Raw genomic sequence first — 27,454 nt, 5'->3', positions numbered from 1 at the left:
CCTGCCCAGGTGGCCTTTATCTCTGGGACTCCAGAGACAGAGGTCGGGTACCTGCCCCTCCGCTGGCTGTCCTCTCAGGCTTCCTCGGCTCCCAATCAGCTCTTGGCCTGAGGAAACGCCTCTCAGGATTGCAACAGCCTCCTCCCGGGTACTCGAACACAGGGCATCTTCCTGTTTGGGAACAAGGCTCACACCCCTTCCCGGCTTCCCTGGGCGGCACACGCCCACCCACCTGCCAGGACTGGACGTCCAACCCTGGGCCTTGGCTTCTCCCGCCCTCCCACGTGCCGTGCCCCACATGTGGTGCTGCCCAGAGTGGGTCCTGCCCTGAGGGGCGGGGGGCAGACCATAAACAGCATTACCCATGTGGCATGTGACATGATGGAAGGGCATCCAAGGAGCTCCGCACAGTTGAGAGGACTTCCTGGACAGGAGGCTTGGCCATACCCCTGAGAGAGCAAGCCAAGCTGAAGAAAGGGACAAGCATTCCAGGCAAAGGGAACAGCACATGCGAAGACACAGATGCACTTGTTAGCCTGGAGTGAAGGGTCCGTGTGCCTGGGGGTGGGGGGTGCAGCCCCCCAGCTGGCAGGGTTGTCACTGAAGGAAGGAGCCCAGGGCCCATGGGGCTCTAGACAAGGAGCCGGGTTGGCAGCTGAGTGAGGGGGCTGGTCCTCGGGGAGAATGGGGCCCTTGGTTCTCGAAGGCAGGAAGTACCCGTGGTGATCAGCTCAGGTTGGAGGAAGGGTTCGCCAGGGCTGGGCCTGGCTGACTCCACACTGTGACTCCAGAGGCTGGGGTCACACAGATGTCCTCAGACCAGCACCAGGCCCCATAGGCCATGGTGGGGCAGGACCCAAGACCACCAGCTCCCTTAGAGGGGCTCTGCCCAGGCGCCCCACACATGGGTCTCTAGCTGGGGAGACTGCCCCCCTTTGTTCCCTGGCCCCTGCAGATTCCTCTGGGTACTTCCTGCACTCCGGGCCCTGGCATGGGCCCACTTCTCCATTCTCCAGGCCCAGCTCCCATGCCTCCCACTCCCCCTTGACCTCCCCCTGGCAGCCCCCTGAGCTTCTCCTCCCTTCCAGGCTCTCAGTTCCCTGGAGGCCATGCAGACCTGGGACTCCTCTGGCCCACCCTCCTCCCTCACCTGTTAGGATTCTGGTTTTCTTCTTGATGACACCGCATCTGTGGGAGCAGCCAGCAGGGTCCTGGTCCTGGTCCAAAGCAAGGGCCCTGGAAGGAGAGAAGGAGGGGAGGTAGGGAGGGAAGGAGGGGAGGGAGGGAGAAAAAGAGGGAGGTTGGAGGAAGGAAGAAAGGACAGAAGGAAGGAAGGAAGGAAGGAATGAATGGAGGATGGAGAGAAGGAAGGAAAGGAGGGAGAGAGGAAGGGAAGGAGGAGGGAGGGAAGGAAGGAAAGGAGGAAAGGAAGGAAGGAAAGAAAGAAAGAAGGAAATAAGGGGGAGAAGAGGAAGAGGAGGGGAGGAGGAAGGAGGGAGCTCCCACTAAGCCTTCTTATGCTGGGGCAGTTGAAGCTAATGGTCATGGCATGCATGCCCTTGGCCAGCTAGAACTGCATGTATCTTCCCTGGGGCCGGGGCTGGGCCCTGGGGCTAAGCTGGGCTGCCCTCTGCCTAGCCTGTGGGGCCTATTCCCTCTGCCTGTTTCTTCAGCCATCAGATGGACAGAGCACCACCACTTCCGCAAGGCTGTGGAGGTCCCCAGGGGCCCAGACCATGACTGTCCAGCCCGGCTAAGGCTCTTCGGGTCCCTGCACCCCTGAGCTGCCAGACAAACCCAGACCCAGCAACAAGAGCTGAACGAAGGGATTTTGCTGAACTGGGGATCGAGCTGTCATGTGGGAAGGTCCCATGCCAGGCCCAGGGGGAAGATGCTGCCTCCTTGGTGACCGTGAAGAATGCTGCAGGAAGCCCTGATGCTCCCCTGGTTACTAAGGCCACGGGGTTGGGGCCCTAAACGCAGGAAGCCCCATCCCTGCTCCAGCCAGGGCCCCCAAGAATGTAAGCAGGTGCTGCGCAGGAAACAGCCAGTTGGGCGCCTCCTTCTCCTAGCTGCTGGCGACACGGGCTTCTCCTCCTTTCCGGGACATGAACAGCTTCTCTGTGCCCGTGTCCCTGGCTTGGCTGGGTCTGGCCCCTTTTCCTACTTCGTGACCTGCATTAATTCTACCCACCCGTCAGCTTGGCAAAGCTAAGACGGCTCCATAAGCAAGCGAGCCCTTGGTTACGGGACTAAACACCAAAACTCAGGGCTCTTGGGAAAGAAGAGGCACAGGGAATACTTATTTCTAGAAGGATGAGGAAGAAACATGTCCTCAGTGTGTGTGTGTGTGTGTGTGTGTGTGTGTGTGTGTGTGTATGCGTGCGTGCACGCGCACTTGTGCATGTGCGCTCGTGTGCATCTATACGCACAGTGCATACGTATGTTCTAAACTGAGCCTTTCCCTTAGCTCAGCAAACTATGGCCTCTGGGCCAAACTGGGCCCACCATTTGGCCTTATAAATAAAGTTTTATTGGAACTCAGCAATCCCATTGTCATCAGTTTTGCACTACCACAGCAGGACTGAGGAGCTCTGCCAAGCCAGAAATAGCTGCTCACTGGTCCTTTAAGAAAACCTTTGGGGTCCCCTGAGCCCAGCAGGATGCATTTGGCTGGGGCTGGGCACCTGACAGCTGAGAGGAGCTGGGGGAGGGCGCGGGGAGGGCAGAGGGCAATTCGCCAAGCTCTGTTTCTCATTGACTGGACTCTGGAGGCTCCTCCTCCCTAGCAAGGGTTCAACACCCCGGCTGTCAGGCCCTGACATGCGGGAAACACGTCGATAGGGGGTCAGGTCACGACGGCAAACAACGAGAGTCTGAGGTTCTAGTGGGAGCCCATCGACTGGCCTCGCCTCTAGACACCAGCGCGAGGCGCCCTGGGACATGTTCCGAGCACTGGCCAGGGCCACTGCGGCACTGGGGCCCCAGGCAGCGGGCCGGGTGCGCACCATGGCCTCCCACCAGCTGCTGGTGCCCCCCCCGAAGGCTCTGCTCAAGCCCCTGTCCATCCCCAACCGGCTTCTACTGGGGCCCGGCCCTTCGAACTTGGCCCCGCGCGTGCTGGCGGCTGGGGGGCTGCAGATGATCGGACACATGCACAAGGAGATGTTCCAGGTAGGCCGAGCAGGGGGCAGTGGCCAGTCCCCAAGCCTCCTCCTCAGCTGGGCGAGGGAGGGGAGCAGGGCCTGACCCGTGTGCCCTCTGTCCCCAGATAATGGATGAGATCAAAGAGGGCATCCAGTACGTGTTCCAGACCAAGAACCCCCTCACGCTGGCCATCAGCGGCTCAGGGCACTGTGCCCTGGAGGCCGCCCTCTTCAACCTCCTGGAGCCGGGGGACTCCTTCCTGGTCGGGGCCAACGGCATCTGGGGGCAGCGGGCTGCGGACATTGGGGAGCGCATCGGTAACATGTGGGGCACAGGGTGTGGTGTGGGCCCTTGCCTCCCCCTTCCCCACAGCCTCCTGCCTGCCTCCCAGGTGAAGCTGGCAGACCCAGCCCACCCACCCCACGGAGCCATCGTGGCCCCTCCCCAGGCGTGCCCATCCCCCTCATGCCTCCACCTCCCTGCCAGGCCAGTGGCTGCCTTCTCCTAGCGGGCATCGGGGTGCTTGAGAGACCCCCACCTCCCAGGCTCCCAGAGCTTGAGGACAGCGGTTTCCGGAGCCCACGGGGAGACGGCGCTGGGGGAAGCTGCAGATTTCAGCACAAACCTGAGAGCCCCCGCAGCTCTCCTGGGCTCCCAGGCATCACCTCCACCCTGTGACAGGACAAGGTGCCAGAGGCTGAAACCCCCTCCCAATATCTCAGAAACAACCCTCTTTCTGGAGAAGCACGGACAAGGCTTTCATTTCCCGAGTACAATATTCTGGAGAGACAAGAGTCAAAAGCAGGAATGTGCCGTGGGTTTAATGATTGACCTCTGTGTTTGGAACCATCTCGCAGCTCCTGCATGGTCAGCTCCACACATGGCCGCACTTGGTCCTCGTTAATGGACAACCCCCAATAGCCCAAGGGATCCCCACCTCTCACCTGATCCCCTGAGTGCACACACTGGCTTTCAGAGGGAGGCGTCAAGGGACAGAGGCCAGCCCTGGTGGGCTCAGCACCACGCTCCAGAGGCTCTGCCCACAGCCCGCACCCTGGCCTTGGGATCCCCCATGGGGTTGGGGGTCCTGGGACCTCCTCCTGCCCACCTATGGCTCTCTGGGGGTTGGCTATGCAGGGGGGCACTGTGGGGGGTTACAGGGGTCTGAGAGAGGGAGCAGGGGCCTGCCTTCCCAGAGACCCCACTCAACCATTCCTCCTCCATTTGGTCCCCAAATGTTGCTGGGAAGGCACGGGGCCCCTGGGCCTGTGCAAATGCCTGCTTGCTTCCTGGGTGAGGAGCCTGGCTGGGCTCGGGGAGGATCACCCCAGGAAGGGGCAGTGCAACTGGTCCCACACGCTCACACCCACCTTCCCCTTCCCTCCGGCTTCTTCTTTGGGCTGGGGTGGGTGGGTTCCTGCACTCACAGTGCCTACTGGCTCAGCACAGACCCTGTCTCCAATACTGGGGGGCCGGGCACTCACCACTCACTCTGCCCTTACCACCAGGAGCCCGAGTGCACCCAATGATCAAGGACCCTGGAGGTCACTACACGCTGCAGGAGCTAGAAGAGGTAGGGCCCCAGGGAGGAGAGGGGCTGGCCCACAGAGGGGGCTCAGGGCTAGGACACCGGGGCTGGTGGCAGACCCTCAGCTCTTCCCAGCACCGGGGGACCAGGACAGGAGGAACACTCCAGTACGTGGGAGCCGGTGGAAAGGGATAGGGATGGTTCTGCCTGGCAGGGAAACTGAGTCAGGATCCTGGTCCTGTGGGCTGAAGGCAGGATATGGGGGGCAAGACATGCCCTGATGCTCAGGACGCCCCTTCAGGAAAGGTCCAATCCAACCAGCCAAGACCCTGGGGACTCAGCAGACCTCCCAGCAGCCCCAACAGGACGAGGTGGGAGGCTGGTGCCATTCTTCCTTGGTCTCTGGAAGAAAGTCCTTGTCTTCCTGGACAAGCCCACTTCCCAGAGCCCAGACTCTGGCTCAGCACAGGGAGGGACACAGATAGGGGACGAGGCTTGCTGCCGATGCCCAGATCTCTACCGTCCACAGGGAGGAAAGGAGAGTGTGGGGGGTGGATTCTGACCTGCTGTCCCTAGCAAAAGTCTTTCTGGGCCCAGAGGGAGTCCGAGCCTACTGGCTCTGCCCACGACAGTCACGCCTGTCCCTCGCAGGGCCTGGCCCAGCACAAGCCAGTGCTGCTGTTCCTGACCCAGGGGGAGTCATCCAGCGGCGTGCTGCAGCCCCTCAACGGTTATGGGGAGCTCTGCCACAGGTGAGCCCGTCCACAGCGCTGGGGGCAGAGCCAAGCCCATAGTCCTCTGGGGGCTGGGAGGGCTGGCAGGTCCCTCCAGTCTAAGAGGCAGCAGGCAAGACCCAGATCCCTTTCTGATCTTCTACACCCTCTCCAGCCTCTGTCACAGGGCATAATGCCCCTCGGGGGTCCTCTGCCCACCAGAGAGGAGGACCCAGGTGCTCCAGGCCAGGTGTGCCCTCTGCCAGCCAGTCCCCGTGGCTGGGAAGGGCTTGAGGCTGCCTCTGCTCCCCAGGTCCCAGGAGCTGCTGGGCCTGCCCCGACCTTGTCCTGAGATCCGAGGGCCCCAGAGCGGCCTCCTACCTCCACTACCCTCCTGCAGCCTCCCCACCCCTGCTCAGGATGGGCAGGACCTAGGGTGTCGTCAGGTGGGACCGGCAGGCCCGTCCCGGACAGTTGACCACAGGGTGCAAGGAGAGAAGCTCTACCCAGCCAGACAGGATTGCCCCGGCAGGGCTGCTATGCATCCTGGGGGAGAGGGAGCTACCTGGCACCACCCCAGCCAGGACAGCCTGTATCCTGGGGTCTTGTCTAGTAAACCAAGCTTGGGCTATGACCCCCCGGGACATCCACCTGTCCCCTCTGTGCCCAGCGTGGGATATGTTCTACGCCTTAAAAATTTTATTTAAGTAAGGGCACCTGGGTGGCTCAGTGGGTTAAACCACTGCCTTCGGCTCGGGTCATGATCTCAGGGTTCTGGGATCGAGTCCCGCATCTGGCTCCCTGCTGAGCAGAGAGCCTGCTTCCCTCTCTCTCTCTCTCTTTCTCTGCTTACTTGTGATCTCTCTCTGTCAAAAAAATAAAATCTTTAAAAAGAAAATTTTTATTTAAGTGATCCCTATGCCCAACGTGGGGCTCAAACTCATGACCCTGAGATCAAGAGTTGCACGCTCCGCCAACTGAGCTGGCCAGGTGGCCTTGTGCCCTTTTTTTTTTTTTTTTTTTTTTAATTCCTGAGAAAACATGGAAATGGAGGAGAGTCAAAGCTTTTAGCTCAGGCTGTTTCTGAACCCTGTCCTCCCTGGGTGTCCTTCCCTGGCAGAAGGAAAGCCCAGCCTCGTGTGCTCTGGTCCCCAGGCCTCCCTCAGAGGGGCCGACAGGAACACAGTCCGGTGGGGCGTCCCTCAAACACACCTGTGGGGGGAGCCCTGTGTGCAGGCCAGCCAGGCCCACCACACTCCCCAGGGCCCCTCACGGACACCTGCTCTGCCCCTCTGCTCACCCTGGTTCCCACACAGTGCTGGTCCAGGGGGTCTGGCCGTCCAGGAGGGTGTACCCTGGAGGAGGCCAAAGGCTCCTGAGCTTCCCTGCTGGCCTTCTGGGGGTTCTCGAGGCCCCTTCCAAAACCCCAGAGAGTCCTAAATGTCCCAGGCTTCACTCTGCTGCCTTGCACGTCCAGGTACAACTGCCTGCTCCTGGTCGACTCAGTGGCATCCCTGGGCGGGGCCCCCATCTACATGGACCAGCAAGGTAAGCCACGCACCTGTACCGCTGCTGCTGGGGGACCCGGAGCCTGCAGGCCCCTCTGTGCCCGCAAGCTTGCCGTCAGCCCACGCTGTGGGTTAGCGCCCCAGGGAAACTTCATCTCCTCCCCCTCCGCCAGCTAATCAACACCCCAGTGTTTCCGCTGGGCTGTCAGTCCCCAATGTGGGGAACAAGTGGTAGGGAGAAGCCCCTCCAGAATTTGGAGAGGTACTCAGAGCCCCTCAGGTGTGCCTGGGAGAAGTGCCAGGGCCCCTGTCAGTCAGGCTGGGCCTCAGTTTCCCCATCGGGGAAACTGGCACCCCACCAGCCCATCATGTGCAGCCAGCACTGTTTGCAGGGAAGACTTCGAGGCCCAGCATTTCCCTCAGAGGAAAGTCCTGATCTACACAGGTGGTGCCTATCCTCAGCCACCCACCCAGCTTGGTCGGCCACACTTCCCCCAGAACCATCTCCATCAGGGAGCTCCGGGCAGGCTAGGGCGAGATTTCTGGGCGGACCCTCAGATCGCTGCTCTGCAAGGAGGGGCTCAGGGAGGGGGCCCTGGGGACACAGTGCAGGTGGCAGGGCTGTCCGGGATGCCCACACTGTGCCCCCCAGGCTGGCCGGCCCACCGTGGGAGAGAGGAGACTCCAGCCCAGGTCCCCGGAGAAGCCAGGGTGAACCCAGGACACGCTTCACACTTCTGCCCTAACCCTCCAGCCCGTCCTCAGCGGAGGCTGCAGACCTCAGTTTCAGGCCAGCGAGCTTTAGTCATGTCGTTTGGTGTGTCTGTCCGCCAGTGTCCTCTGACTCCCTGAACATACCACAGCTCCCCCTCTCCAGGTGGCAGAACTTTGGGTTCTTTCCAGGTTTGCACTTTCAGGAGTAAACCGTGGACTGTGCTGCTGTCCGTGTGAGCCGGTAGCCCACATCAGTCCACAGTTGTCCCTGCCAGGCCGCGTGATGCTCAGACTCACAGCCTCTCACATAAAATTCGGTTTTCGCAGAAGTCAGCAGGCTCTTACTTTGAGATGGAGCAAGTAAACCTGTTTCCCCATCCCCTCAGCCACCCCCACATGCCCACTCACCCCTGACGCCACCTGCGTGGGCTTCTCCTCTACCCAGTCCACCGCAAACAGGTGGCCTAAAATTTAACTCCATCTCCCTGGACACAGCGTCGGGTCGCAGAGGTCAAGGGCTGAGTCCGACAAGACCGTCCACCTTGCTTCAGACGGCACCTGCAATGAGCCCGCCCTGGGTGGAGCTCGGCCCCCCAGGAGCACGCGCCCCTCCTCTCCACAGGCATTGACGTCCTGTACTCAGGCTCCCAGAAGGTCCTGAACTCGCCTCCAGGGACTTCGCTCCTCTCCTTCAGTGACAAGGCCAAGTGAGTGATCCTGGGACCTCCTACCTGGGGCTGGATGGGCAATGAGGCTGTCGGCCCCTGAGGAGAGAAGGTCAGAACAAGGGAGGGAGGGGTTCCTTGGGCCATGCTCAGACACACTGCTGCTCACCACCCAGCTGGGACAGGTGCACGCCCTGGACAGGTGCAATGAAGCTTTGAGCTCACAGGGCAGGGGGTAGCCGGGGCACAGTGAGGGTCACAGGTATGAGCCTAGTAGCCTCAGAAGTTCTCATCACGGTGTGTGAGGATGCAGGGCCTGGTGTTCTAGAAGCTCCCCAGTTTCAAAGCCAAGGACTGGGGGCTTCCAGGGGGCCCGAGAGCCGAAGTCCCCAGCTGTGCCTGGCCCAGGAAGGCACAGGGTCTGGGGAGGCACAGAGCCCCCCTGGGCCAGAGCACAACCTCAGGGGTCCTGGGGGCCCTGCGCCTCTGGTTCACTTCTGTGAAATAGGAGAGCCTGACGGGACTGCTCCTGGCGCTCCATCCGGACAGGCACACACTCAAGCTGGTCCTTCCTTCCCAGAAATAAGATCTACAGTCGGAAGACGAAGCCCGTCTCCTTCTACCTGGACATGAAGTGGCTTGCCAACATCTGGGGCTGTGACGACCAACCGAGGATGTGAGGACCACGGGGGGGGCGCACATCTGGTGGCCTTTCACCACCCCAGTCTCTCGCCAGTTGTTCACACCGGCCTCTAAGCCCAGACCCCAGCTGGAGCCCCAGAATTCACCAGGGTCAGGCCAGCGATGCCCCCGGGCCTGGGAGCTCAGGTCCAGCAGCACGACCCCCCATCACCCTTCCACCGGGCCCTCTCCTCTCAGAGTCCCTGTGCACCTCTGGGCCCTTTGGACCTGGCCCAGCCACATCTTCCCATTCCTGGGTCTCAGTTTACCCACCTCTCAAAAAGAGGAGCTGAGCTGGGGGCTCCTTGTGAAGAGGCTTTGGCTACAACCCAAGATCCCTTATGACACACATGGGGCTGAGGGGTGCCAGGAACTGTGCCCTACTCTGGGGCCACTGGGGCTAAAAAAGGCCAGGTGCGGGGGGAGCCCGTCCTAGGCGATCTGGCCAGTGTCCTTGTTCTGAGCCTTGCTCTCCCAGACCCAGCTGTTTCTCTAGCTCGGAGTCTGTCATGCCCAAAACTGGGCAGCAGCCCCCTGGGAAGCGGGCTGGGCCCATCGTCAGAGAGCCTGACTTGCCCCCTGCCCAGTGACGCTGGACCAAGCCCCGTCCTGTCTTCCAGATACCATCACACCACCCCAGTCATCAGCCTGTTCAGCCTGAGAGAGAGCCTGGCCCTCATCGCGGAACGGGTGAGGGGGGCACGGGGCAGAGAGCAGTGTGGAGCAGGGGCAGGGGCGAGACCTTGGGGCAGCAGCTCCCAGGAGCCCCTGTGATGAGGCCGGCTGCCCCAGGGAGGCCCCTTCTCTGGACCCCCAAGCCCTTCTGCGGAAACAGATGGGAGGGCTTCCTGCAGAGAAGCAAGGGTTGAGTGTATGGTGAAGCAGAGAGAAGAGCATCGCAGGACAGTGGCTCTGAGCTGGACAGGTCAGCCTCCACGAAGGAGCACTGGGAGAGGGACGGGAGGGCTGGCTGCGAGCAGAGGGGGCCGAGGAGGACAGAACCCTGGGATCAGACGCGGTGACGGGGCAGGTGTGGACCATCGTTTGACCCCAGGGCTGCTTAGTGAGGTGCTCCATGAGGGCCCAGCCAAGCGTGAGGGGCTTTGAGGGACTGGAGTTGGCTGGTGGTCCTGAGTGTCAGAGGGACTGACCCCAGCAGGCTTGGCGCTGTCCTAGAGCCACTGCCAGCTCCCGGGGTGGGGCAGAGGCTGAGCAGGGACAGGCGTGTGTGACCAGGGGTGGGTGGTGACTTTGTCCAGTGCCACGACCACACTCTCGTGGCCCCGGGCGTACTGGCTCTGCAGGACACAGGACAGAAGACACTGCCCCCAGCACAAAGGCCTTTCTCATCCAATATCTTCTAGGGGCCACGGCCTACCACCAGCCCAGGGGCAGGAATGAGCACTGGAGCTGCGGCCGGCCTCGTGCCGAGGTCTGCCCTTCTGGGTCTGCTCACAGAGCTGCACCCTGGGGCTGGGCAGGGAGAAGCTGAGGTGTTCTGGAAGCTGGGTCGTCCCTACACCCAGGCTAGCCAAGGGCTCGGGGGTGTAGGGCTGAGAGAGGGCAAGGCCCATGGACTAGGGATTGTGGGGGTCCATGTGCCAGGAAGACAGGATACAGTGGGGAGCTCTGAGGCCCCTTCCTGCCCCGTGGCCACTTCCACACCCACAACAAGGGGCTCCCACCTCACATTGTCCAGGAGCTGCAAGGTCCGTCCACTGGCCAGGCCCCCCTCCCAAGTCCCCTAGACCCAGACTATGTCCACTGCCCTGAGGTGGCTCCAGGTCTGGTCACTGGGGAAGAACCAGGGCGCCGGACTGGGGACTCAGTCTCAATGGGGATGGGAGTCCAGGCAAAGCGAGGGGCCCAGGAGCCCCTCTATGGTCTGAAGCTGCCCCCCGCCCCCCAGTCATGGATGAGAGCCAGTTTCTCCCACTCTCACCACCGAGGGAGATGTCCCCCCCCGCCCTCCCCAGCCCTGCCCACTGGGTACCCTCTGCCCTCCCAGGGCCTGGAGAGCAGCTGGCGGCAGCACCGGGAGGTCACTGCCTACCTACACGAGCGCCTGCAGGGACTGGGTCTGCAGCTCTTCGTGAAGGATCCAGTAAGGAGGGCGGAGGGCGGAGGGCAGAAGGCGGAGGGCGGGGGGCAGAGGGCGGAGGGCGGAGAGCAGGGGGGCATAGGGGGGAGGGGAGAGCTTCTGCCCAGTCCCTGCTGAATGGACACAGTGTCCTGTGGTCACCTGGGCGGTCATTGTCACAGCCACAGCTCCCTGACCTCTGAATCTTAGGACACTTTGACGTCCCCGCTCTCCCTGAGAGCCTCCCCGCTTGAAGTAGTTGTGGGTGATCTCTGAGCCAGAACATGCCCATCGGCCTCCAGAGCCCTGGCAGTCCCCCAGGTGGGGGTGGAGGCGGGGAGGGTCACCAGCCAGTCAGCCCAGGCTTCTTAGGAAACTGAAGCTCCTTAGCCCCAGGGAGGGCGTGATCTGTCAGAGGGAACAGACACACAGACACACCCAGCGTGCTCGGGCTGCTGGGGAGGTGGTGACCTCACTGTCCTCGGGCCCCTGCTCCCCCACTCCCTGCCCACCCCCATCTCTGTCTGGCCCCTCCGGACCCTGAGACCAGGGCTGGCTCGGCCAGATCCACTGGTGCTGGCCACACGCCGTGGGGAAGATGGCTGAGTCAGGCATATCCTGCAGGCTATCCGGCTACCCACTGTCACCACGGTGGCTGCACCCGCTGGCTACAACTGGAGAGACATCGTCAACTATGTCATGGACCATTTTGACATCGAGATCACAGGCGGCCTTGGGCCCTCACTGGGGAAGGTAAGGGGACAGCGGCTGCTTGCCACCTGCCACAGAAGCTGCCTTCCCCACCCCCCACAGGGAGCACAGTGCACACCAGGCCCCAGCTGAGGCCAGCAGTCATGGGGTCCCTAGGGGGGGATCCGGGCAGAGGGACAGCTCCTGCCCCTTTTCACCCCAGCTCAGTGATGTCGTGGAGTGCAGCACCCCCAATCCCACCCAGAATGGCCTTCCTCTGCTGCAGGTGGACCGACCAGGCTGGAGGCCCCGGGCCTGGGTCCGGCTGTGCCCTCCAAGCAGGCGATCCTGAGTGCTCATTAACTGACCACCATCCTGGCCGCTCCTCCTGAGCTCTGCATGGCCAGAGGGCCAGGGGCTCCTTGTGTGACCGGGACAGGGGCGTCCCCCCCGGAAGACCTGGTTCAGGGCCTGCCTGACATCTGCACGTCCCGCCCCCCCAACAGGTGCTTCGCATCGGCCTGCTGGGCTGCAACGCCACCCGGGAGAACGTGGACCGTGTAATCCACGCCCTGCAGGAGGCCCTGAAGCACTGCCCCCGGAGCAAGATGTGACCTGGAGGCCTGTGGCCCATCCTCCCAGAGGGGTGGGGTTGGGGGACCTGGAGCACACGGACATCGCCACATGGCCGGGCCGCAGAGGCGAGGCACACGGGAGCCCCAGACGTCCTTCTCCTCTCCAAGTGGCACCTCCCGGAAGGGGACTATGTGGGCTCAGCTCCCGCAGTACCTCCCATGAGATACACAGCCCCCAGGTCCCTGGCCCACCCAGAATACTCAATAAAGAATCACTGGGCACCGTCCTCACTGCATGGAGGGTGGGTGGCAGAGATATCTGGCAGGGAGTCACCATGGCCTCCAAAGGCTCCTTGGCTCGGGGATTGCTGGGGGACAGAGCCTTGCCTGGGGCCTCCTGGGGCTGGAAGACAGATGGGGGACCTGTCACTGTACACTGTGGCCCCAGATCTCACATCTGCAAAGGACAACTGCACACATGCCTCCCAGGCTGACTCGTGACTCGAGTCACACATGTTATGGCACCAACACACCCCAGGCACAGGGCCAGGACAGAAGCCAGGAGGGCTAAAGGTCACAACACATGCGTGTAGGTTGGCAGGTGCCAGAAGTCTAGGGGCCTCAGCTGGACAGCCGAGGTGGCCCGTGGCCCAGCCCCTCACCCCCTCAGCTTGGCCCCCTCTGGTCCTCTGTGCCTTAAATGCCCCCTCACTTGGGGTTTCTGCCTGTACCCGGCTCCCTTCCTCCCCCTTTCTAGGAGTCCCAGAATACACCTTGGCCCAGTCACAGCCACAGCCATACTCCAAGTCCTCACCCATCCTAAGATCCCCAGGTGGGGGGCCAGGCAGGGCCTCTCCCAGGTTGAGGCAGACACCCACAGCCTAGTGAGCCCCGTGTCTTTGTGCAGGGCCTGGGTTGGCCTGGCTCAGCCCCCGTCACTCACACAGGTGCCGGCTGGGCACAGTTGTGTGCGCTGGGGAGAGCCTTGAGCCGAAAGACGCGGCCCACCCCGTGTGCTCACGGCCACCAAGAGAGACGGGTGCAGGAGCAGAGAGGGCCCGAGGGTCTGAAACCCCCAAGTCGAAGACTGGGTGGAGGGCGGCTCTTCCAGAGAGAACCGGACGGGGCCCTGTGGGCCACCTTCATGCTGACAGCAGCCCTGTCCGGGTTGGCTCTTCCTGAGCAGACATGGGGAAGAGAACCCAGTGCAGGTCCCCCGTGCCCCCACCAGGCAGCGTGCCCCACCCCCATCTGATTAGGCCAGTCCTGCAGGTGTTTGCGTGTCATATCCACGGAGTCACACAGCACGTTCTCTTGTGTGTCTGCGATTTCTGTTGGTGCTGACAGTCACACATGCTGCTGCGGGACGCAGGGACACGCTTTGTCTCCCTTTCTGGGGCTGTTCCATGGTCCTGGCATCTGTTTGTCACCTGCTTTAACGGACCTATGTGCGCACCACTCTGGGGTGTCCTGAGGTCGCACAGGAGGACCGTCTCTAGCGCTGGAAGACGCCATGACGCTCCCTGGGGCTTGTGACCCTTGCCATCCCCACCGGCTGTGCCCGCGAGCCCCAGCTGCTCAGTCCCTGCCGACACCTTGGTGTGTCTTCTTTTCTAGCGGGGGTGAGATCGTGTCTGATCTGGTTTTAACTTGCATTCCTCTGACGCCTCATGACATGGACCCTCTTTCCGGGTAGGGACTGGCCATCTGTAGGGCTTCTTTTCTGACTTGTCGGCCCAAGTATTTTGCTCCTTTCATTTGATTTTCATCTTTTCATTATAAATGTATGACCATGATTTCGTAAGTCCCGGCACTGCAGGTGATGCGTATTTTCCCCTACTCCCTGGCTTACCTAGTCATTTTCTTAATCATGTCTTCCAAAGAATAGGTCTTTTCCCTCCGTGAGCTCCCGGTTACGTGTCTTCTCTCGGGGTCTGTGCTGTTGGTAAACTGTCAGGACGCTTTTGATGATGTAGAGTTTCCAAAGATCTCTCCTGTTTTCTTCTGGAAACTTTATGGTGTCAGCTTTTGTGTTGAGGTTCAGGGCACATTTTATATTAATTTTGTGCATGGGGTGAAAAGGGGGTAGGTTTGCTTTTATCCACCCCGACAGCCCGTGTTTTGGCAACGTTTCTTAAACAGGCTTTCCTGAGCCCACCTGACGGATGTGGCCCCTCGTCCTTTGATCATCCTCACAGACACTCTCTGGCCTCTCCTCCCTGGGGCGCTGCCTCCATCCAGGCCCAGACGGCCGCCCACACTGCAGCTTCACGGAGTCTTGAAAGCAAGTCGTGCCAGACTTTCGATTCTGCTCTCCCTTTCAAAGACTGCTTTTCTTATCCTAGATGCCTTGAATTTCCACGTAGATTTAGAATCATCTTGTCTCTCCCTTCAGAACAGCTTGTCGGAATTTTGATAAGAATTGAAATAAATCTATGAATCAAGTTAAGGACAACAGACATCATCAAAATATAAATTCCTATTCATGAACGTTAATTTGGGTCTTTTAAATTATACTCAGCGATGTTTTCGTGCACAGGACTTACATACCCTGCGTTACATGTATTCCTGGGTGTTGGACAGTTCTGACCCTATCGCAAATGGTATTTTAAAAATTTTCTTTCCTTGGGACGCCTGGGTGGCTCAGTTGGTTAAGCGGCTGCCTTCGGCTCAGGTCATGGTCCCAGCATCCTGGGATTGAGTCCCGCATCGGGCTCCTTGCTGGGCAGGGAGCCTGCTTCTCCCTCTGCCTCTGCCTACCACTCTGCCTGCCTGTGCTCGTGCTCTCTTTCTCTCCCTCTCTCTAACAAATAAATAAATAAAATCTTTAAAAAAAATTTTTCTTTCCAGTAGTTTATTCTTAATGTATGCAAGGACAATTAACTTTTCTCTCTGTTCACCTGTCTTCTAACCTGGCCAAATTCACAAAGTCTAGCAGTTTCTTTGTGGATTCCTTGGGGTTTTCTATGTAGACAAGCAATTTGTCTGTGAATATGAGTCTCACTCCTTTTCTAATCTTCATGCCTTTTATTATTATTATAATCCTGTCTCACTGCACAGGCGAGCCTCTCTGTAACCCTTGGCTCGTGAAGAGTGGCTCAGGTCCCGTAGCCACCAAAGGTCCTGTGGCCAGAGGCTCCTTCCCCACCGTGGCCCACTACAGCCACTGCGTTCCGATGAGCGGTTCCCTGCTGCAGGTTTGCACGTCGGGGTTTCAGAGACGCTATGTGCTGTCCCATTCCCCCAAGGGCACCCTCAGAGCCATGCTTGTGCCGTAGCATGAGCACATCCGCACTCCGGCCCTACTCAGAACCAACAGCCTCAAGTCACCCGCTGCACAGACATTCCCGGTGTGCATGCGACCTACAAAGGCCAGTGAGGGCGGCCTGGCCCTGCCGTCGCTCATCACAGGAGGGGAGCACGGCCTAAAAATCCCTGCTATTCCTCTGAAGCGATGTCTTGGCATGCCCAGACCACTGAGCCTTTCCAGCCTTCAGCTGTGACACAACCCTGAGATGGTAACATTTGTCTCCCAGCCTTTGGAGTAAAAGTGTCCTACAAGGCATCAGAAGCTCTTGCCAGTCAGTGCTCCCCAGGCCTTATCAGTATGATGTCATCGATGTCGCAAGCCAGCAGGTTACTCTACAGGACTCGTCTGGGTAATGGAGGCCCACGAGGCCTGCATCGTGACACAGAGCAGGCGGGCCTACCTCAGCCTGGGGCACGACCAGGTTTTCACACTGTTGCCTCTTCCAAGTGAACACAAACCGTCTCTAACTCCCTCCTGCACAGGACTTGGAGGGCACATGTTCTGCAGCTCTGCCACCAGGAGCCTGTGCTGACCCCTTCCGTGCAGTCCAGACCACCACCAGAGCACCTTGGCTACAGGCCACGTGTCATTCGCCACATTTCAAATGTATTTTATTTTTTAAAGACTATTTTTAGAGGAGTTTTGGATATATAGCAATATTGAGAGGAAGGCATCGAGATATCCCATAAATGCCCCCCCATCACCAACGTCCCTCAGCAGACAGTACGTGTGTTGTAACTGAGGAAACCTCATGGACACGTCACCATCACCCCAAATCCGTCATTCACTTTACAACTCACTCTCGGTGTCGTGCCCTCTGCAGGTTTGGACACATGTGTAACGACACGTATCCATCTGCATGGTTTCATACCGAGTATTTTCCCTGCCCTAAAAATCCTCCATTCTTCACCTGTTCGTCCCTCCCTCCCTCTCTCCTCACCCCTGGAACCACTGATCCTCTTACTGTCTCTGTAATGTTGTCTTTCCCAGAATTCAGAATGTCGCCTTCTCAGATTGGCTTCTTCACTTGGTCATAAGCGTTTAAGTTCCTCTACGTCTTTCCGTGGGTCGACAGCACATTTCTCTTTAGCACTGAGCGATATCCCGGTGTCTGGTGGACCAGTCCGTTTATCCATTCACCCACTGAAGGACATCTTAGCTGCTTCCAAGTTTCGGAGATTACTTGTTAATATAGCTGCTGTAAACATTCATTGCAGGTTTTGAGCAAACATGAGTTTTCAGCTCTTTTGGGTAAATATAAAGGAATGCAATTGCTGGATCGCATGGTAATAGTGTGTTTAGTTTTGTGAGGAACCATCAAACTCTCTTCCAAGCTGCTGCCATTTTGCGTTCCTCTGAGCAACAGACATGAGTTCCTACTGTTCCGCATCCTTGCCGGCGTTTGACGTCAGCAGTGTTCCAGACTTCAGCCATTCTCATCGGCATGGACAGGTTTCCCATTGTCGTTTTCATTTGCACGTCCCTGATGACATGTGACGTGGGCACTCGTTTCATGTACTTCTTCACCATCTGTGTGTCTTCCTGGGCGAGGTGTGTGCTCAGGTCTTTGGCCCATTTTTCGATCAGGTTGTTTGCTTTCTTGCTGTGTTTTAAGATTTTTTAAAAATACATATTCTGGATAATAATCATTTGTCAGACGTGCGTTTGGCAAACATTTTCTACCACTCTGTGGCTTGTCTTACTCTCTTGACATCATCTTTTGCAGAGCAGGAGATTTTCATTTCAATGAAGTTCGGCTAACCGATTATTTCTCTCATGGATCGTGCCTTTGGTGTTGTAGCTAAAACATCATCACCATACCCAAGGTCATCTAGAGGTTCTCCTATGTTATCTTCCAGGAGTTTTATAGGTTTTTGCTTTACATTTGTGTCTCTGATACACTTTCAATTAATCTTTAAAAAGGGCTAAGGTCTGTATCTAGGTTCATCATTTTGCATGTGCATGTCCGGTTGTCACAAGGACTACTTTTGCTGCATTATATTGCCATTATTCCTTTGTCAAATATCAGTTCGTTATATTTGTATGGGTCTATGTCTGGGCTCTATATTCCATTCCACTGACCCATCTGTCTGTTGTTTTTGCCAATATGACACTGTCGTGATGCCTGTAGCCTTGAAAGGAAGTCTTTCAGGAAGTCTTGAAAACGGTACCATCAGTCCTCCAACTCCGTTTTCCTTCTTCAGTATTGTGTTGGCTATTCTGAGAGAGTCTTTGGTCTCTCTCTATACCTTTAGAATCAGTTTGTGAACAGCCAACAAAGAGCTAGCCAGGATTGGGATTGCGTGGAATGTATAGGGCAAGTTGGGGAGAACTGACATCTTGACAGTGTTGAGTCTTCCTATCCATGAACATGGAATATCCATTTGTTTACCTCTTCTTTGATTTTGTTCATCAGAGTTTTTTACGTAATAGATATTTTACGTATTTTGCTGGATTATATCTAAGTATCTCATTTTTGATTCATCTGATTTTTGCTAAGGTTGTACTCATAAAATAGGGTCTTTCAGGATGATTCTAAGTCATTTTTGCCCCTGGGATACAGGATGTTTTGCTAGACTATTTTGGCCATGAGAATAGAAGTGCTTTTGAAGTCTCTGCCTTGGCCTTTCCTACCACTAACAGACATCCTGATACATACTCAGATACTGAGGAAATGATCATAGGGTGGGCCTTTGTACCCACTGCGAATCAGATTGGACCAAGGTTCTGTGCTCTGCAAGCCCCCTCTCTAATGGCATTTTGTGTCCCCCTGTATGAATGTCAGCTCAGGCCCTGAATCCCATGGCCTTCAAAGGACCTGGTATTTCCTGTCCTACATGTGTAGCTATTCCAGCCCACGGCCATTGGAAGCTTTGGAGGAAGCCGGAAAAGATGCTGCACCATGCACTTGCCATGGAATTGCAGGCCCCTTTCCAGGAGACAGTTCAGCAGCTGAGGAATGAATGTCACTGAGAGGCAAAGAGGGTGGAAAGTAGAAAACATAGGCTCTCACGTGAGAGCTCAGTGGGGAAGGGGCTGCAGACTGGCTGTTATGGGCTGATGAGAGAATGCGGCGTGGGGAAATGGAGCACTGAGGACAGATGGAGGGGGTGGTGTCAGATGCCCAGAGATGCCACCGTACACAGGAAAGGGGGACCCCCCCCATGATGGGACTGGCACAGGTGGGCAGCGGGACCTGCAGGTGTCCCCTGTCGGCTTCAGTTCCCTCGATGAACTAGAAGGTGGGGACATTTGGGGAAGATGGTGATTGTTTATAGGAAATGGACAAAGTTGGAAACTGTCTGCCCACTAGCTTCTTTTACTTCTATGTCTCCTGGGGAAATATTCTCCGTGCAGATGTACAGAAAGTGGTAGGTGCCATCCCCACTGTATCCAGTGCGTTCCTTTATTCAAGGTCAGATATACAGTATTTCGTGGCCACAAAGCAGCATGTGACATAGGTGGGCACAAGTTGTTGAGCTCCAGGTCTCATGCAGACACCCGGTTCTGAGAGTCTGATAACATCACACAGAATGGATCAATACCCATCTGGTGAAGCACAAAGTGCCTTCATCCCGGGCCCTGGGGGGTCAGGCTGCTGCTCCCGGGGGCCTGCTGCCCAGCATGCTCAGACTCCCGCCAGGCCATCCCTGGACAGGTGGTCCCTGTGGACATCTCTACCACCCACCACCTGCCTCCAGGTGAAGCCCATTCTCCTCTACAAATGGCCTGGGATCCTCCGTGGGGCCGTGGGGCCAGGCCATGGGCAGTAAAGACTGATCAGGGGATTGCTCAGCACTCCTCGCTGTCCAGAGTCCTGGTCTTCCGGAAGATGCTCTGCATGGCCGAGATCCGGTCCTTATCCTGGATATTGAAGACCTGGAACTGCAGATGGGGGGGGGGGCACAGCAGGGTCACGGAGCTGTCTGGGGGCCCCATCACAGGGGCCTAGACACAGTGTGGGACAACATGTGCTCCTTGACCACCAACACTTCCTGCCTCTGGGTCTCTCTTGCATGGTCCTCCCCAACCTTCACTGTCCTCCCCCACCCAGGGCCCTCTCCTCCAGGCACCCTTCTTCACACATAGGTATCCTCCCCAGGTGGGCCTGACACACAGGAGGCCCCACCAGGTGCTTGGGGAGGGCTGAGGAGGCAACTCCCTCTTGCTTTCATCCCTCCAGCCCCCATGGGTCCTGGAAGGAGACAGTGTTGGCTCTTCAGGTGAGGGTGGGGGTCGGCCTGGGGGAAAGGAGCAGGAATGAGCTCGGTGGGAGCAGGGGAAGGGAGGGCTTAGCAGAGCTGACGGCACCTTGGGGGCTCAAAGAGGGGCAGTTGGGAGAGCGGCCAAGTAAGCCCTGAACAGGCCATAGCAGGTAGACTCCTGGGTAGACTCCTAGGGACACAGCATGGGACTCCTGAGTGCAGGGAGGCAGCAGGAAACTGTCCCTGTGAGGCCCGGGGACAGACACACCCATTCACGAGGAACAGAATCCCAGTGTAGGCAGGTGGGGCTCGAGCTCTTGTCATGTGTGCCTTTGGGGGCAGTTCTGGTGGGTAATGGAGGCTGGCTCAGACCTGGCCTCCAGGGGCACTAGTCGGCAGGGGCCCTCATGGCCTGTCTGGCCTCCAGATGTCCCATTCTTGCCGTCCAGATGGCCAACCTGCCCGGCCTTCCAGCTCTGTGCCCACCTGCATGTCCCCCCTGGGCCTGCCCAAGACCCCCTCAGCCTGCCGCGCCCACCTTGTCCAGCAGGACATCAAAGTAGGCAGTGGCCCAGTAGGCCGGGTTGCTGGCAGGCAGCTGCAGGAGCGCCTTGACCCCACTGCCGAGGCGCGGTGGGGGGCTACGGCCCAGGTGAGTCACATGGATGCGCAGGGACGGCTCTGGCTGGCTGGCGAAGTGCTCCACGTTCTGGTACAGGGCGTTGAGGTCCAGGCCGGCGTCCACAAGCAGGTTCCGCTCAGGGTGGAGGAAGTCCGGCAGGTTCCTGGTGGCCAGACAGCAGAGCAGCACCACCAGCAGCCGGTACACAGCTCCCTGCAGCTCGGTCCAGTCCTCCGGCTCGGGGAAGAGCACTGCGGCCCACAGCAGCACAGTCTGAGGCAGGACTGGGGGTCAGAGGCCACCCGCGCATGTGGCCTGCTCCAGCCCAGGGCAGCCCACTCCACCCAGCTTCCCCGCCAGCCTCACATCTGGCCCCTGCAGCCCACCCCCGCTTGGCCAAGCTTACCTCCCCCCAGCAGCCCCCTGTCCCATCAACACCCCTCCCCCACACTCCATGCCTCTGCAGCCCTCTGTCCCACCAGCACCTCTCCCCCACATCTCCCGCCTCCCCTGGAGGTCCCAGGGTGGGCTCAGCTCCTTCCCACCTACAATCTCCATTCTGGCCCCTCCCCAACTCCCCGAGGGCGAGGTACCCCGCCCCCACCCAGCTCCCATCCCAGGACCCCCTCAGCTCCTCTGGCCCTTTGCCTCCTGCCCCACTCCCCTCGGATGATCATGATCTCCTACTGTGCAAGGCAGCCTGAGCAGAAGAACCCTACCCCGGGGCACGTGTGCGTGTGTGTGTGAAAAAGCCCTAAGAATGGAGCTTCCTGACTGCACCAGGCACCCTCTACTCTCCCTCTCCCTGAGGCCCTCAGCCAGAGGCCCCTCTCCTGCCACACCACTGCAGCTACCTCTCTGTGCCCTCACTACCCCTCCTCCCACCAGCCCCCATCATCCCTCGCTCACTGTGGGGCTCAGGAGCCACTGTGTCCTAGACCCCAAGGCCCCCCCCCCCAGAAGATGGCAACCCCTCAGGGGTGGGATGGAGGCCCGCAAGGGATGGAGAATGGGTCAGAGAGAGCTCCCATGACAGGCCAGCCCACACCCCCAGCACCCCAGAGGACCAGCCTTGCACCGCCCCCCCAACACGGCTTACTATGGGCAGACCCCACACAGGCCAGGGAGGACACAGCTCCAGCCAAGTCCCAGCAGCCCAGTGAGCAGCCGAGAGCTGCAGACAGGGCTGCTTCCTCTCAGAGGGGGGATACCTGGCTGGTGACCTTCACAGCCACAAGGGGCCCTTGCACCCGAGAGGCCCCCGCCCCCTGCCCCCCGCCCATGCACCTTCAGATGGCCGAAGGTCAGGCCAGGGCTCTGGCCACCATCACGCCAGCTCTCATGGTTGACCCGGTCCAGGATGGAGAGGCTGTCCAGGCGGTGGCCCGGGAAGGAGCCCAGTGCACCGAGCAGTCTGGTGAGCAAGTAGTCAGTGGAGACCCTGGGAGCCGGGACATGCACACCACAGACAGACAGCATTGTGGCCCCAGCCGGGAGTCCGGGGCAGCCTGTGCCCACCACTTAGCCCCAGGAAGAAAAGCCCCCAGCTTCTGTGGCTTCCCTGTGAGAGGACCCGCGCACGGTCCAGGCCACGACAGGGCCAGTGGCTGCATCCAGCACACCCTCCCCATGGTTCCCAGGCCTGCACGTGTTGGGCAGTCAAATGGGAAAGGCCAGTGTTCTCAGAGAGACATGTAGGCCCCACAACACGGAGAGGTGGAGGGAGCCTCCAGACCATCTTGGCCCTTTTGTGTGGACAGGAAGGTGCCACTCTGACCTGCCCAGGGTGGACGGGCAGTCCTGGTTCTTGGGCTCGCACGTCCACTCCATGCCCCATTGGGAGTGGGGGCCTTTCCCGGGCGGCCTCGAAAGACCTCGGGGCACTGCACCCCCATGGCACTCACTGTGGACTTGCTGAGCCGCCAAAGGGGTGGAACCTGAGGTCTCCCCAAGGGCCCCCCTCTGTGGAGTCTCAGTACTGGACGGCCAACTGCCTGCACACCCAGAGTCTGGATGGAGGGACAGGGGAAGGACCGTTCCCTGCTCGCCTGCACACGTGACTGCCCAGCCCACCCTCCCTTCCTTCATACAAGCCCAGACAATGCCCTGCTCAGGGTGAGGGGCTCAGAGGCGCTCAGGGGAGCCTTTCTTTGGGGGCAGAAGGCCACAGGAGGGCATAACCAGCTCCATGAACATCATCGACTTCCAAGAATTACCTGTAAGAGCAACATCCACCACCATCCCCCCCACGCCTTACTTCAACTCGGTGCCCTGTTCCCAGAAGCAGCACCCGGCATAGGAGCTGGTGGGCAGGTCACCCCCCTCAAATCACAGCACCCCTGCCTGCAAGGTGCTGTGGAAGCAATTTCGGAGCTGGAGGGGGCTCAGTCCCCGCCCTTGGCTTGGGGGTCTCAAGGACAGCTCAGCCTCTGCCGCGTGCCCCCCACCCCCGACTCTCTCTTTCCATCTCACAGACACCAACTCAGGGCCTCCCTTTCCTGCAGGTGCACCTAAGGAAGGGGCCTCAGCACCTCACAGAGGGATGGAGACTGGAGGTCCACAGAAGGCTGGCAGGGGAGTGGACACGCAGCTAACCCCACGGGTGGGGGACACACCATATCCCATCTGGGAGGATGCTAGCAAATTCCTCTGGTCACCCTCACTGTGCGGGGACCCCTCCTGGCCGCCCCAGGACGCTGCATAACCCAGATAAGCCTCTGTCCTCTTTGCCGCTTTCCCACCTGAAACAAAGGTGTCAGGCCTGGTCGCGAGAGTCCCCTCCCAGGCGGCCTCCTGCGTTTCCCAATTTCTCCCCGTCTCTCCTCACAGCCTGCCCTGCCCATTCCTCACGTGGGGTGGGGGCACTGCTCCCCCTCCCCCCTCCCTGCAGCTCCTAGGGCGGGGGGACATCGCCGCAGAAATTCCGGCTCAGAGTGAGGGGAACAGTGGTGGGGCAGCCCCCTTCCTGCCAGCTCCCCAGGACCCCCAGACCCCAGGAAGCGTGTCCTACCTCCAGTGCTGGGCACCAGCTGGTACCAGCGCCACCTCTTGGCTGACGATCCTCTTCAAGCTGCCTTCAGGGAACCCATGCGTCAGCTGGGCCCCCTCCAGGGTGGGCACCCTGTGCCTTCTTCGTACCACAGGCACGACGTGGAAGCACACTGTTCTCCAGCCACTGGACACCAGCAGGGACAGATGGAGCTCCTCCTCCCTCAGGCTGTCTGCGTTCAGAGACCCTGCAACGACGGCCGTGCCCCGGAGTCCCCATCTCAAGCTGCCCTTCACACCTCTTGGAAGGGGCTGAGGAGGTGCAAGACGGCCTGGTATGGCCCAGGAGTAGCACACATGCCCCCAAAGGCCTGATGTTGGACATACTTGATGCCCAGCTCCCAGGAGGGTCCAGATCCGAGGGCTGACAATGAATGAGCCTGCCCTCCATCGTTCTACTCCACACCCTGGGTCCCCAGAACCGCATCCCAGACGGCACATGGAAGTAAAGATGCTCCCACATCCCTCATGGCTGACGCAGCCCAGCGCCCACTCCCCTGACCCAGAGCCCCCAGACCAGCCAGGAGGGGACATTCCAAGGACAGTAGGGGCACTCTGGTATGACCTGGGGCCCTCTGGACTTCCACGTCAGTTGTCCCTCCACACACCCCCCCCGCCAAAACATATTGATACCACAGAGAGAGGAAGGGGAGCTAAACAGTGTGGGGAACCCTCGCATCACCATCCCTGACCAACACCAGCAAACACTGGATTCAGAGCGGTCGCCCCTTCCCTCCCCCGGCGCTGCCCAACGAGGGCGCTGGTTAGAGGTCAGCAACCTTCTGGGAGACATGTGCCAAAGGAAGTCCCCAGTATGTGCCTAGGAGAAAGGTCTCCACGGGACTGAGCGTGGGTGCTGCGTTCCCACACTGTCCCACCGCACACAGCCTACCACAGCCCCTCACAGCGCTGGGGTTCCTGTATGAAGGAGACTGGTCCCCCATTAGGCAGACCCTTCCCCCCAGTCTCCTATACAGTAGTTCTTGGGCCACTTCTGGGGACCTAGCCCAGAGCAGGTCCTGGTTCTGCCACCTGGGCCACTCTATCCCCACCATGAGCCTTAGTTTCCCTGTCACTTAAAGGAAGAAAGGAGTTGGGTGATCCCTGGCCCCTCCCAATTCTGGGTTTGAGCTGCGGGTGGTGGCTTTATTTCCTTATCTACTGCTGGTCGCACCTTCCGGAGGTGGAGGCGGCTTGGAAGGCAGCCACACCTGTAGCCCCAGCCTGGTCACGGCCACACCCTGCCTTAGCCCCTAGGCTGGTCTCACCGGTTTCTGCCCTGGGTGGGAGCAGCCTAGACCTTGTCACCTGGAGGGAGCTGCTGTGTTTCCCTTTTAAGGTAAGTGTCAGGAAGCAATGTCTGGAATTTCCCTGCGTGCTCAACTCAGGCGGGTGTGGTCCCAGGCTCCTCTGCTCTCTCAGCCAGGAACTGAGAATGGTGGGGACCCAGGGATAGTGAAGACAGGCAGCTCAGAGTGCGCCCGAATGGCCCAGGCTGGGCATACCCCAGCAGGTGGGTCTGCTCCCAGACAGGCACAGGGCCGGCAGGGGCTAAGGCCAGGTGGGAGTGGCTATGTTAGGTCACAGAGGCAGACAGACAAGGCCCTGCGGTAATTGAGAGGTTCAGAAGATGAGCAGAGAAGATGTGGAAGGGGCTGGAAGCTGGTCACGCCTAATGACAGGCTCCGACTGCCCCGAGAAGGTGGCCACAGGCCCCAGGTCACCAGGCAGGCCTGGGAGGGGCCACAGCTGGAAGTTGTCCCCTCTTGGGGCTGAAGTCCATCCAGGAGCCACTCTGAGCAGCCCAGGGCGGGTCACTCTCCCCGAGATGGACTGACCATCTCACTCTGGCATCACGGCAGACATAAGGACCAGCCGCCACCATGGGCCTGTCCTTCCCAAGGGAGGCTGGACATTCTGTTTTGGTCCCCAGTCCCTGCCAGTACAACCCAATATATTTGCTCTGGTCCCCAGGAGGAGGCCCTGCTGTCCGGATCTCTGCACCTGCCTCTTTCCGGGACTCTCACAGTCCAGGTGGCACCCACTGGAGGGAAGCCCGCCATTTGTGGTCCAGCCAGAAGCCCTGCACCCCCCAGGGGCTCACCACCCCAAGTCACACCATGTGGGCACCCAGACAAGACACTAAGGCCAGACTCCAGCACGGAGCCTGCTCAGGGCCCAGGACACCAAGTAGCAACCAGACCATGCACAGAAACAAAACTGTGCATGTGTACACACACGTCCACACACACTCTCATGTGTGCCCTCTTCTGCATGCACATGTGCACACACTCACACATGTGTCCACAATCCTGCACACACATTCACTCACTCATGTGCACACACTCAGACATGCGTTCATAACCCATACACACACACATACACACACATAGTCTTCCCAGTGCGACATGACCAGGGATTGCACTCAGGAACATCTGTAAAGACAGCGGGCTGAACCAGAGCTGGTAATAGGACCACTCGCCCAGACCTGTGGCCGGACCCTCATCTAACAGGTTGGCAGGAAGACGGTGCCCCGGCAAGCGTCGTTTCCAGCTGTTTAACTAGTAACAGCCTGTCCCCTGTGGCCACCAAAGTCATCAGGTGACATGGAAACACATGACCTGTCTTCTCAGAAGTGTCTGGAGCTAGAAAGGACCTCAGAGCAATGTCCCCGACTCGTGTGCCCTGACACACACACTGAGAGACCCTGTCTGTGCACGCATTCTGCACATGAGCACACATACACACTGCCATCACATGTGTGCCCCAACACACACACTAAGAGACCCCGTCTGTGCATGCACGGGCACACACACATGTACACACACACACACACACACATGCACTGCCATCATGCATGTTCCCACAGTCGCTTGGTGGCTACCTGGTGCGATGAGGCTCTGGTGTTTGCAGTGCACGATGGCCGCCACCAGAAGGTCCTTGAGGACACGCAGGACCTTGCTGGGCACAATGTGGCTGCAGCAGGTGCCACTCCCCTCCGAGGAGATGCTGGAGACGTCCTTGGCTGTCCACTGCTCCAGGTTGGCCCCTTCCCTGGGGACACCTAGGCGGCAGGACGCGGGGCCATCCCCTGACTCGGCGGCCCCTGCCTCTTCAACCAGGAGGACCTCGGCGTCCACCCACAGGGGCACCTCCATGCGCACTGGGTCCTCGGAGGAGCGCAGGGCGAACTGGAAGGCCTCCAGGTCCCGGGAGTAGTCCACGAGGAAGCGGGGGTCCAGCTCGTGCACGCGCTCCAGCACCACGAGCAACACGTTCTCTGCTCGCTGGTAGTCCTGCGCCCGGGCCGCCCCCCTTGAGCGGATGGCCTGCAGGTAGTGGTGCCACAGGGACACCTGCACGGCCATGGCTGGGGCCAGGGCACAGGGGCAGCCAGGGACTGAGGACCCAAGGACGTGCGCAGACCCCGGAGAGGAGCAGGTCTGCGGGTGGGGCCCCAGCTCCCCGCAGAGCAGAATTCCGGAGCTGCCACTGGGTTAAATAGCCGAGCCTGGCCCGGCCTTTGAAGTGGGGGTGAGTCAGTCCCCAACAATTAGGAATGTCACTGGGAGCCTAGGGCAGGAGGAGGGGCCAGGTCACAACTCAGCTCTGGCTCCTCCCTCCTGTCACACTGACTGCCTCTTAGCTGTTCTGAGAGCCCTGGAGAAATACCACAGTCAGGCCACACCCCTCCCAGGGCCTGGCCACCTCCCCTGGGCCATTCCTGGTGCCCCCCATCCCTGTGCAGTGGCCACAGCAGCTCTATGACACACAGGCCTCCCACCAGCCTGGGGGAGGGACACAGGGCAGCCTCCTTGCTCAGATGACAAAGGTGAGGCCGGGTGGTAGCCTCCGCAGGCCCCCAGAGGGAGAGCCCGCTGCAGCTGCCTCTGAGGAGCCTGGATGGCAAGCTAGGGGGTCTGCACTCCCCCAACAACTTCCACAATCCACTGAGGCACCTAGGCCTG

At 59.5% G+C, this 27,454-nt stretch overlaps 2 protein-coding genes across 3 annotated transcripts; one reads left to right on the top strand and one right to left on the bottom strand.

The window, feature by feature from the left end:
- Positions 1-2,783: 2,783 nt before the first annotated feature.
- AGXT (alanine--glyoxylate aminotransferase) lies at positions 2,784-12,588 on the top strand. The gene is made up of 11 exons (XM_080798148.1): positions 2,784-3,174; positions 3,272-3,464; positions 4,656-4,720; positions 5,327-5,427; positions 6,866-6,936; positions 8,233-8,317; positions 8,856-8,951; positions 9,577-9,646; positions 10,965-11,060; positions 11,661-11,789; positions 12,233-12,588. The coding sequence occupies exons 1-11, from the start codon at positions 2,944-2,946 to the stop codon at positions 12,338-12,340; spliced, it is 1,245 nt and encodes a 414-aa protein (XP_080654274.1). The 5' UTR covers positions 2,784-2,943; the 3' UTR covers positions 12,341-12,588.
- Positions 12,589-18,911: 6,323 nt separating this feature from the next.
- Positions 18,912-27,147, bottom strand: MAB21L4 (mab-21 like 4). Of its 2 annotated transcripts, none has more exons than XM_080799587.1 (5): positions 26,371-27,147; positions 23,449-23,674; positions 21,726-21,879; positions 20,355-20,711; positions 18,912-19,496 (listed from the first exon to the last, which is right to left on the bottom strand). In XM_080799587.1, the coding sequence occupies exons 1-5, from the start codon at positions 26,852-26,854 to the stop codon at positions 19,404-19,406; spliced, it is 1,314 nt and encodes a 437-aa protein (XP_080655713.1). In that variant the 5' UTR covers positions 26,855-27,147; the 3' UTR covers positions 18,912-19,403. The 2 variants fall into 2 exon arrangements, with proteins under 2 accessions (XP_080655713.1, XP_080655714.1); XM_080799588.1 differs by having other exon boundaries at positions 18,985-19,496; positions 21,726-21,852; positions 26,371-26,954.
- Between the last annotated feature and the right edge of the window lie 307 nt (positions 27,148-27,454).

This window comes from Martes martes (assembly GCF_963455335.1).
Source record: "Martes martes genome assembly, chromosome: 3".
Taxonomy (NCBI): Eukaryota; Metazoa; Chordata; class Mammalia; order Carnivora; family Mustelidae; genus Martes; species Martes martes.
This window is presented reverse-complemented; position numbering and strand designations above follow the sequence as displayed.

Bases quoted from the DNA above. Each gene is read 5' to 3' on its own strand.
- AGXT (XM_080798148.1), top strand. From the start codon at position 2,944: ATGTTCCGAGCACTGGCCAGGGCCACTGCGGCACTGGGGCCCCAGGCA. The intron at 3,465-4,655 runs GTAACATGTGGG...CCTTACCACCAG, and splicing joins GGACATTGGGGAGCGCATCG to GAGCCCGAGTGCACCCAATG. The intron at 4,721-5,326 runs GTAGGGCCCCAG...TGTCCCTCGCAG, and splicing joins CGCTGCAGGAGCTAGAAGAG to GGCCTGGCCCAGCACAAGCC.
- MAB21L4 (XM_080799587.1), bottom strand. From the start codon at position 26,854: ATGGCCGTGCAGGTGTCCCTGTGGCACCACTACCTGCAGGCCATCCGC. The intron at 23,675-26,370 runs GTAGCCACCAAG...CCGTCGTTGCAG, and splicing joins CCAGAGCCTCATCGCACCAG to GGTCTCTGAACGCAGACAGC. The intron at 20,712-21,725 runs GTGCATGGGCGG...GTCCTGCCTCAG, and splicing joins TGACCTTCGGCCATCTGAAG to ACTGTGCTGCTGTGGGCCGC.